The sequence below is a fragment of the Octodon degus genome, unplaced genomic scaffold (assembly GCF_000260255.1).
Source record: "Octodon degus isolate 3935 unplaced genomic scaffold, OctDeg1.0 scaffold00226, whole genome shotgun sequence".
NCBI classification, from domain to species: Eukaryota; Metazoa; Chordata; class Mammalia; order Rodentia; family Octodontidae; genus Octodon; species Octodon degus.
Window position 1 is genome coordinate 2,121,205 of NW_004524802.1, and position 11,001 is coordinate 2,132,205.

The 11,001-nt window shown below is 53.2% G+C and overlaps 1 protein-coding gene across 1 annotated transcript in view; it reads right to left on the reverse strand.

The window, feature by feature from the left end:
- Rcor1 (REST corepressor 1) overlaps positions 1-5,401 on the reverse strand; it is an 81,556-nt gene extending 76,155 nt beyond the window's left edge. Inside the window, exons 1-2 of the mRNA XM_004645396.2 lie at positions 4,916-5,401; positions 4,731-4,790 (exon numbers count right to left, since the gene is read on the reverse strand). Coding sequence (XP_004645453.1) covers positions 4,731-4,790; positions 4,916-5,183 — 328 coding nt within the window. The 5' untranslated portion in view covers positions 5,184-5,401. The remainder of the gene's footprint in view (positions 1-4,730; positions 4,791-4,915) is intronic.
- Positions 5,402-11,001: the final 5,600 nt, after the last annotated feature.

The following is an 11,001-nucleotide window of genomic DNA, read 5'->3' on the forward strand; positions in this document are numbered from 1 at the left end:
AAAAAAAGTTAAGTGTTTAGTCAAGATAGTGACAGCTGCCTATAAACCCAGCTACTCAGGAGGCTGAGGCAGGAAGGTCAGCAATTCACCAAGACTGTCTCAAAATAAAAGGGGGGGGGTTGGTTAGGCAGGGCTGGGGATGTAACTCAGTGGCAGAAACACTTGTCGAGCAGCACATGGAAGAGCCTAGATCCAATTCCCAGTTCACTCACACACACCCCCAAACAATGGCAAGGGCACTGCCTGGCTGGGCAAGTCCTGGCAGCCTACTCTCTACCACTTCTGAAAGAAACACAGGGTGGAAGGCTGTGAGTCTCTGGCTCCCACTATCACACGCCATTTGTGATGACAAGAGCTGATTTGGGACTGAGGCGCAGAGTCCCTGGAGGTAAGTGGCCAACTCTGCCTCACACTGCCCTGTAGTCCAAGATACACACTCATCGTGAAGCCAGCTTGGGGTGGGGGGTCCTCCCTGCCACAGCTCTTTTGCAATCTGCAATAATGGTGATCAAACCCAGGAGTGTTCTACCACTAAGCCATATCCTGACCTTTCTTCTTTTTTTATTTTGAGGCAAGGTCCTGCTAAATTGCTCAGGTCTCCAACTTACAATCCTCCTGCCTCAACTTTGAAATGCTGGGACTATAGGCATACACCGCATGCCAGCTCCTACCACACCTCTTAATGAAGTGGATCACTCCTAGAATTCATCGTTTCCTACTAAAACCCTGACCTCTTGTGGGCAAGCACTCCTTTAAAGTATAATATCTAAAGCACAAAGTGTTCACCATTACCTGTGAATTTTAGGACATTCATAAAGTGGATTTTTATAATGAACTAAAAGCAGAGAAAATGTGTCCAAGGTGAAGAGGAGCAAACAGTCACTAGTGAACACAAATGAAAGGCCCGCCAAGCACCCTGCCCAGCAACAGTGCCACTCCATACAAAGGCAGGACACATTTTACAAGTCAGTGCTAAAGTGACAAGCCAATGATAACCACAAATTTTTCAATCTGATCAAATGCACTGGATCCAATGTTAAAACACAGTTTACTTTTGTAAAGGCATGTCACCTCAGAGTCACTATTACAATCGGGAATGAGGGCCAGGCAGTTTAGCCCAGTGGCTCAGCACCTGCCTGGCAAGCCCAAGGTCCTGAATTCAATTCCACTATCCCACGCCCAAAATACAGGCATGATAGTGCATGCCTGTACACACAGCACTCGGGAAAGCTGGTTCCAGCCCCAGAACTACAAACAATAACATTAGTAGCATTCCCCATTAACAATTTCCTCGTTAGAGGCCAGGACAATAGCTCAATGGGAGAGCACTCACCTAGCATGAAAGAAAGACAAGCAAATTACCCTCGGATTACATGCCGTCATTTCGGCACGTATGAACTATGCTACTGCAAATCAACTTAGGATAAAGCTGGCACAACACATACTTCAGAAAACACAGAAGGACATGTCTCTGTTTGAGACAGGTGAGGCCAACCACGCCTGCCACTGTGCTCCTCTGGCTAGGAGACCACAAAGAACATCGAGCAGTGAGCAGAGGCAGGTGGGCCACAGGGGTACTCACACACTGTACAGAGAAACAAGGTAAGTGGCCCTTTGCCAGTCTAGGATAGAACCTGCCCAGAGGCCAGGACAGCCAGGCTCCCTGGCCACTCGTCAGGGCAGGAGGTAGCAAGGAAAGCTCCACTCCGCCCTGGCCTGGACACCGCCTGTGGGGACCACACAGGAATCGAAGGTGAGGGCCTGCTGTGGCTTTTGTTTTTAACTCCAAATCATGAAACCTCTTTCTGGTGAACAGAAATGTTTTTGTCCCTGTACCGCGCCATGCTCCATGAGCTGGTGGAGGTCTGCATTAGATGCAAATCGCTGTCAGCACTTAGGACCAGGCCACCCCACCTGCGCTGTCCACACAGGATGCCAAGTCATGGGCACTCTGCTCTAGCTGTCCCACACATAGGGTCACCTAGGGATCTGCAGATAAGCAAAACCTGACCTAAACTGGAATCAATTTTATCCATTCACATACCTTTACTATGCATAGTGGAAGAGAAAAGCTTTCTTAACGAGACTGTCGGTTTTTTAGTTTTGTTTTGTATTTAGGGCAGGGTCTACGGGACGGTGTCTCACTGCATAGATCAGACTCAGAGTGATTCTCCTGTTTACACCCTCCCAAGTGCTGGGATTATAGGCACGCGCCAACACACCCAGTCTCAGCAATCCCCAGGGGCAGGGCCAGCACAGCAGGCCCAGGGATCAAGCTCAGGGGCCCTGTGTCTGCCTAAGCATGCGCTTTAATCCACTGAGCTATTTGGCCAGCCCAGTGTTTGTTTATTTTTATATATATTTTTTGTGGTACTGGGGATCGAACTTGTGCTTTCCAGGTAGGCACTTATGTAGCTGAGCTATACCCCAGCTCTCTGATGAGTTTTATGTGTACCTCTTTGTCCAAATTCTGGTAAAATAACACCAGGTGTGATGGTGCAGAACTCAGGAGGCTGAAGCCGGAGGAACACTATGAATTTGAGGCCAACCTAGGCTACCTAGTGAGTTCAAGGCCAGCCTGAACAGCATAGTGAGACCCTGTTTAGATAGATACACAGATATAGATAGATAGATAGATAAAATTCTCCAAAAAGAAAAAAGAAGCACTCACTGCCCAGTCAGGGAAGGCACTGGAGCACTGGTCTGTGGCAAGCAAGGCACGCAAAGCCTAGGCTCAACCCTGGCGCGAAACACTACCACGGCAGGAGGAAATATAACGCAGTCCCAGTCACTCCCTCAGTTCCACATTACTCCTGACTTCTTGTGTCTTGTAAAGAAATTGCGGGCAAGGTGTCACAGTCCTGTAATGTCAGCACTCTGGGAGGTAGAAGCACAAGGTTCATGAGTTTGAGGCCAGCCTAGAAAACTAAGCAAGATCCTTTTCCAAATAAAAATGAGCTGAAATATAGCTCTGTTAGGGGAAAAAAAAAAAAAAAAAAGGTAGCCTCAGCAAGTTTGTGCTTATATCCCACCAAACAGTCCAAGGACTGTCCAAAATATGGCCCCATGACGTTTGCTGACTCAAAGAGCACTTCAAAGAGGCTCAGTGCTATCACCAACAAGGCAGAGCTAGACATCAAGACCTATATGAGTATCAGAAGTCTAAGTTCTGTGACTATCAAACATGTCCTTTTCATTAGTCCCACCCAAAAAGCTTTCCAAATGTATGTGACAAAAGTGTACCAAAAACTGACCAACTTGTTCAAATGCTTGCTCAAGCTGATTTTTAAAAATAACGTGTGTGGGGAAAATAATAAGTGGGAGAAGCTTGAGGACAAGCTTTATGTCCTGGGTGTTACCGCAGACAGACTTGACCTACAAAATGAAGATAGGGTCAACTGTAACCAAAAAACAGTATGCTTCCCCTGGCGGCCAACTCCGGAATGGAGCAACCAGCACGGAAGAGAAAGCCTGGCCTCGGTTCCATCCTGTCACTCACAAATGAGAAGTGACGACCAAAAAAGGAAGGTGTGGGGGAAGGGGAAAGTAGCAAAAATACTGACACGGGTTTAACAGAAATACCAATCTGGGAGTAAGGCTATGTAAATATGACTCTGAAGCTAACAAACCAAAATTTAGAGGGCAAATCTGGGAAAAGTCATTTCTTTCTAGAGTGCCCTCGCCGGGGAATCTTTCTGTATTTTCACCTTTAAGTACACCCAGAATTTAGTACTTAATAACAGCTTGAGAGCAACCTCTTTTTTCGAGTATCAAATCCTTGCAATTTTCTGCAGTCTTGTTTCCAAGGAAAAGCATTTAATTTTTCAAACAAACTAGCGATCTAACCTACTTAGAGAACCTCCAGTTCTAAAGCCCTCCAAGCAGGAGGACCTTTCACTCCATCTTTACAAGAAGACTCTTTTGACTGTTAATTCCTGAAACAAAACCCACGTCCTTTCAAACGTTTTCTATACCAACAACCTTTCAAGTCTAGTCTCATACAGAGAAGAGTTAGAATCTCAAGCATTAAAATCTGATGCATTCCTTTGTCTGTTAGATTTTTTTTTCTTCTTCTTCTTATACCACTTTAAATTTGCTTCCACACAGAACAGCAGAGGCAAGGGAAGTACATGCTCCATTCCGAGCACAGGCTTTCTGGGAGGTGGAAATCACTGGCTAGTCAAGTCTTCTGACCGTTCTATTCTTTCACGACCTCCACCCCACCCCCACTCCGCAAAGAGAAAAAAGAAACACACACTTTTACATATAGGTCCTAAAATCATACTACTACGTGCGAGCCTCTCCTCACCAGTCAGGCGCCCCCTGATTTTGGGGGTCAACCACTGGTCCCCAGGATGGTGGGAGTGCAAGGGGCAGCGCCGGGACCCGAGGCTGGGGTCTCTGTCCCCCTCGATCCTGGCCCTCCAAGATCCCGACGACGGGCACTGCCACCTCCAGGCTGGCTCCCACCTGGGGGCGCATCTCACCTGGACGCGGGCACCCCCAGGTGCGACTGCCTCCGGGGCTGGAGCGCGAGGAAAGGGGCTGGGAAAGGAGCAGTAGATCGGACTCGAAGGGGGCCAGCAGGGGCCCCGGGGCGTGCGAAGCACGCGTGTGCGAGCGCACGTCCCCTCGCCCCCAGCCGCGTGCCCCGCGGACCCCGGAGCCGCCTCGCAGAAAAACAAAGTTGTGTCGAGGTCCCGCGCCGCGAGCCAGCCACCGCTACTCACCGGGATCGAAGTCAGGCACCGACGCCTGGTACTGGGGTCCCACCCGCATGCCGCCGCCACCTGCGGGGAACAAGACGCCGTCAGGGAGCCGGGCCAAAGCTGGGGGCTGGCGTCTGGGGTCGGGGTCGGGGTCTGGGGCCGGGGTCTGCGTCTGGGGCCGGGACCGGGGCCGGAGCCGCACCTACCATGTTCCTCGTCGCTCGACGAGCCCGAGCTGCCTTCCTCCCAGGAGTTGCTGCCGCTGTTGCCATTGGGCGCCGCCGCCGCCGCCAAACTTTTATTCTGACCATTATTGGGGGCGGCGGCGGCCGCGGCGGACGAGGCGACGGCGGCCGAGGCGGCGGCGGCCGAAGCGGCGGCCGAGGCGGAGGCAGCCGAGGCGGAGGCGGACGCGGTGTTCCTCCCGCGCCGCTTCCCCGACACCTCGGGGCCCTTCTCCACCATGGCCGGCATCGGCGGGGCCCGGGGCCGGGCCAAGGCTGCGGGGACCCCGGCTCCCAAGGAGCGGGCGCCGCGAGAGGGCAGGGGACGCAGCGGACGCGGGGCTGGGATCTCGGACGCCCAGCAGCGTGGCTGGGGCCGCAGGAGGCCCGGGAGAGGGGAGCAAGGAGCCGCCTCAAGCCCGAAGCGCCGAACCCGGAGCAACTTTGGCTCTCATCGCCGCCTGCACTTCGCTGGTTCTAACTACTCCGGGAGCCGCGGGCGGGGGGGGCGGGGCCTGAGGGCGAGGGGCGGGCCGAGTGCAGCCTAACTTGGCGGGTGTAGGCTCCGCCCCCTCACGCTCCCATTGAATCGCGGGGGATTTGGATGGCGAGCGGCAGCAGGGTTGGCTGCGGCACGCGTCCGTCAGGGGGTCCGGGGCGGGAGCGCGGGGAGGGGGAGGCCCCGCGCTTCCGTTGGTCGGGTTGGGTTGACGCGTATCGCCCACCGTACGTGGTTTGAGGTTTGCGATCGCTCTACGCCCCATGATCCATCTCTCGAGGCGACGGCGAGGACTTCGCCGCCCTCGCGCCCCTCCCCCTCGGCCCCCGTCTGCCTGCCTGCCTGCCTGCCGGTGCACGCCCCGTTGCCGCGAGCCCAGTCCCCCCGAGGGATCCCGCAGGGCGCCCTATCGGCTTCCCCGCGCGCCGGGTTTGCGACGCAAGGGCGATTCCCGGCGAGGTCGGGACTACTTTCCCGCACGCGGAGGATTACAGCCTGTTTGAATGGGCTGGATACAAAGAGAGAAACTAATTGGAGAAACTAATTGCGCCCCCGCCTTTCCCAGGGGACCCAAGGGTGCGCGGCGCCCGGGAGCTGCGAGGACTGGGCGCCCAAGGGACCAGGGAAGGTGGGCGGTTGGGCTTGCTGAGGGTGGCGGGGTCCCCGGGGTCCTGAGGAATGGGGGAGCAGAGAGGAAGGGGCCGCCTTCCGGGATCCCGCGGTGGAACCGGGTGCGCCCCTCCGGCGGGTCCTGGACTCTGCAAGAGTGGGGGCCCGGGGACGGAGCGACGCAGCCCTGGGGACACGGCGACAGCTGCCTGGGGGGCTGGGCGGAGCTCCACCCGGCTGTCCGGGAGCCCCTGGGTTGGACCTTTGGGAAATCGTTTCTTTTTCTTTTACCTTTCTTTTTTTTTCTTTTTCTTTCTTTTCTTTCTTTCTTTCTTTCTTTTTTTTTTTTTTAGGTTATTTCAAACCTGAGCTTCTTATAGGGACAGTTTACACCCGCTCACGCTATAAATAGCTATAAAGAAAAATCGGGAGTTTATGGTTTCAAAGCCTGACTAAATAGTCGGGTTTTCTCTTCCACGTTTTTTCTGCAGCACAAAACCGTCGTTATTAACTTCACTAAGTGACATGCTCGCTTCTGCCTCAGTCTAAGCTTAAGACCAAGGAGAGGAGCCCTGTTCCCACCAAGCTCAGGGGTTCTCCTCGGTTCCCCTCCGAAGGGCACCCCATCTCTAGGGACCCCAGCTGTGTGCGCCCTGCGATGCCGCCAGCCACCTGGGCCACTCTCAAGAGTGAGAGCTGGGGAGGGGGCAAATGGAGGCCACTGACTCAGGGAGGACAGCCCCGCCTGTGTTGTGCCTGTCTCCAAGATCTACCCCGACCAGAGATGGACCCATAAGAGCAGGAACGGGCAGGCCCCCCGCCCTCCCGCCCCCCACTCTTGGTGCAGGGACCTCAGGGGTACTTCCTGATAGGTGCAGACTGTAGGTACCTCACTGGACTAACTCACCTCCCTCCCTCTCCTTTTTTTTCCTTCCTCCCTCTCTTTTCTTTCTTCTAACCTCCTTTCCTTCCTTCCCTCCTGCTCCCCACTCGCCAGTGGTGCTGGGGATGAATCCGGACCTCGTTCCTGCTCTCCCGGCAAGCTCCAGTCTCAGACCCCAATCTTTTCTTTGTTATTTGTTTGTTTTGGCAGAACGAGGGATTGAACTCAGGCCCTTGTGCTTGCCAGGCAAGCGCTTATTCTACTGAGCTATCTTCCCTGGCCCCAAAACATCTTTTTTTTTTTTTTTTTTTTCAATACCAGGGATTGAACTCAACACCCTGGGCTTGCCAGGCAGACACTTATTCTACTGAGCTATCTCCCTTATCTTTCTTTGAACAAATGCACACCTAACAAGCGGCATACCCAGCTCTAGTTAGCCGCAGGATGGGCCGGATGGGTAGATTCCCTATTAGCCTGCTAACTTGCAGCTTCCTCTGCCATGAGCCACAGAAAATGGCCCCACTACCTGACCCTGTGGACTTTGTAGAGTCCACCTCCCAGAGGGTCTCTTCCTCTGTCACTGAGAACCCCACCCAGAGGAAGCCCTCTTTCCTACACTGCCCTTTGTGTGTGTGTGTTGTGTCTGTGTTGAGACAGGCTCTAAATTGCCCAGTGTTGCTCCAAACTCAAAATCCTGGTTCAGCATCCCCAAGAACTGGGAGGAGCAATTGTCATTACTCTGGCCACTGGCAACACCGTGACAAACTCCCGCTCCACTTTCCATCTTCTCTCCTTGCTCCTGCGGCAGCCCCTTCACCCCTGCTTCCTGCCCGTGGCTGCCCCTCATTTCACCCCTCCCTGCGTGACACATCTCCCAGTCTGGCATCTACCTTCAAAGCCCTGCCCCCCAGCTGCCTGTGTGCTGATACTGGGTCTGTGTTTTCCCGGGCTCCCAGAGACCCATCTACACTGCTTCTCCCTCCCAAGTTTCCTCCCAAGGCTCCTCACCTCTGCTCTTGCTGGGCTCACACACACACACACACACACACACACACACACACACCCTGTGACCCATCCAGCTGAAGTGTCTCAAGCCTATCAGCAGCGCCTGAGTAGGCCACCAGTAACTCCCTCCCCTACCCAGCCCCCAAGACCCTGTCCATCCTGTCCCCCATCACCAAATGCCCCTTCAAATCTCCACCCTTCTTTTTTTTTTTTTTTCTCCACCCTTCTTGACCCCTTGTGGTTGCCGGGATCCTGCCCAAAGTTGGTGCTCGAGAGGTTGTTGAGTGAGGAGTGATAGGGCAGCTGGGCAAGGATAGGTGGGTGGGTGAGAGGATGGATGGGTAGGTGGGTGGGTGGACTGGCAGGTGAAGGAGTAGGTGGACAGGTGGGTGGAAGGGCAAGTGAGTGGGGGTGGGGGGTGGGAGGAAGCCAGGAAATCTAGGCTGCTGTGAGCGCCTAGCAGGAGCGCGGGGCAGGGTCCCTGGAGCAAATGAGGTCCAAGAACGGAGACACTGAACAAGCTGTGTAAGAAGGAGGTACGGCTTGTCAGCTAGTGCCCTCCCCAGTGGCCGCTCCAGCAGGCTGGCTCCTGACAGGTGCATAGCCAGGCTCCTCTGCGGGGCAGTGGGCAGGCCTGTCAAGGCCCTTTGGAAAACTCTGAAAGTCTGTTTCTTTCAGAGCCTAGGGCTAGGACTGGGAGGGCCTAGCGCCCCCAGAGCAGGGACAGTGCACTGGGCTCTCAGAATTGTGAGCACCTACTCCCTACCCGAGGAGAAGAAAGTTGGGGAGCAGGAGGGTGGGCCTGGCTCGGAGTAGATGCTTGGAGTTTCTGTGAGTGCTGGCGAGTCCCAGCTGGTACAGATGACTTCAGCCAGGGCCAGGGCAGCAGCAGAGGACAGCAGCTCCCCCTCCAGAGAAGGCCTCATGAGTCCTGAGGCAACGGGAATTTGGGGCCTTTGGACCAGTAGGTACTCCACCACTGAGCTACATCTTGGCCATTTTGAAAAATTGTGTATTTATTTGCCTGTGGCAGTACTGGATCCTGAACCCAGGGCCTTAGCATGCATTACATCCTGTCTCAGTTACTTTCTTTTGTTGCTGGGACAAAATACCCGATACCCAGCATTAGGGAAATAAATTATTTTACTCAGGTTTGCTGAATTGTCCATGGAGAGTCCAAACGAGACATCTTCCTGCCTTAGCCTTACAAATTGCTGGGATTATGAGTGTGTGTGCCACCATACCCAGCCCCTCCAACCCCGATTTTTTTTTTTTTTTTTTTTTAGATGAGTCTCACTAAGTTGTCCAGGCAGGACTCAAACTTGCAGTCCTCCTGCCTCAACACACCACCAAGGGGCTGGTGTCACAGGAGTGCGTAGTATAGTAGGAGCTCAGCTGTGCACTGGGTCTGCCCTTGGCAACAATCCCACTGCATGTGCAAGTATACCAGGCTCCCAGCATGCGCCTCAGGAAACCAAGGCACCTGGGGTGACCTGACCTCCCTGGATCAGAGCCCATCCAGCCCCGAGTGGCCTGCTCCACCCAAGCAGCTCCCAGGAATGCTGGAAGCAAGGGATGTGCACAAAGGCCCTGTCTGCTTCTAAGTATCCAGCGTTAATAATTTGTGCTACTCCCATTATTATTACGGTGATGATTTTAGATAGATTGCTAGCAAATTCATCGTGCCAGGCACGGTGGTGCGGGTCTATAATTCCAGCACACTGGGAGGCTGGGGCAGGAGGATCCCAAATCCCATTTCAGCCTGAGCAATTTAGCAACTTCATGAGACACGTCTCCAATAAATAAATACATAATAAATAAATAAATAAATCTGGGGTTGTACCTTAGGGCAAAATCCTGGGCTCAATTCCCACTGTGTTGCCCCCACCCCTCCGAAAAAGAAAAGAAAAAAAATTCTGTCCTTGAGAAGGAATACTCCAAGACAAAAGAAGAGAAAAGGAGGGCCGGGGCTGAGGGCAGCAGGGACACAGAGCCTTGAGGTCAATCCTGGGAGGGTCAAAGCTCTGAAGACGCTTCAAAACCTGAGACTTGAACAAAGCTGTCAGATCCTGGGAGTCTTTGAAGTGGGGTTCAGCGGTGGAATTCAGGGGACTGTGAACTTGGGAGGAGCTTTCTTCAAATTATCTGCCAGCTGAAATCTAGCATGGAATGTAGAGGCATTCGCATTGCCTGCGACTGTCACCTCCCACTCTGCCCTCATGACACAGGTGGGGACGTCACAGGGTGGCATCTGCACGTCTCCGAATCCCAGCTGCCATCCGCTCCACCACCATAAGCCCGGTATTCAGGAGACTAAGGCAGGAGGATTGCTATGAATTTAAGACCAGCCTGGGTTACATAGTTCAAGACCAGCCTGAAAGACACAATGAGATTGTTTCAAAGCAAACAAACAAACAAAAATACAATGAAAAATAAAAGAACAGGGCTGGGGAGATAGCTCAGCAGTCTAAGCACCTGCTGGAAGCCCAAGGACTTGGGTTCGATCCCCAGTATCACATGCCGTGATGGCCCTGGGTGCCGAACCCAACATGGAGACTGGGTATGGTGGTACACACTCGTAGTCCCAGCACTGAGGAGGTTGAGATAGGAGGATCACTAGAGGAGGATCAAGACCCTGTACCAAATAAATAAATAAATAAATGATTTTTAAAAAGAAGGAAAAAGGCCAGCCTGATAGCTCAGTGGACTAAAGCGCCTGCTGAGGCAGAGCGCAGCGGCTGGGGTTGGATCCCCAGTGTGCTGGGTCGGCCCCACCTGCAGGACCCACTGAGGCTGTGATTGAGAGTCTCAGTAATCCCAGCACTTGAGAGGCTGAAAACAGGAGAATCACTACGAATCTGATCTATATAGTGAGACCCTGTAGATCCTGTAGACCCTGTAGATTCTGTCCTAAATACAGAAAAAAATAAAAATAAAAAAGTAAAAAGAATAAAAAAGAAAAAGTGGTGTTTGTAGGGCAGACAGCACTGGCAACTGAACCCAGGGTCCTCATGGAGTTAATCTCAGTCCTCTGTTGCTGCTTATTTTGGGGACAGAGTCTTCTGAAGTCAC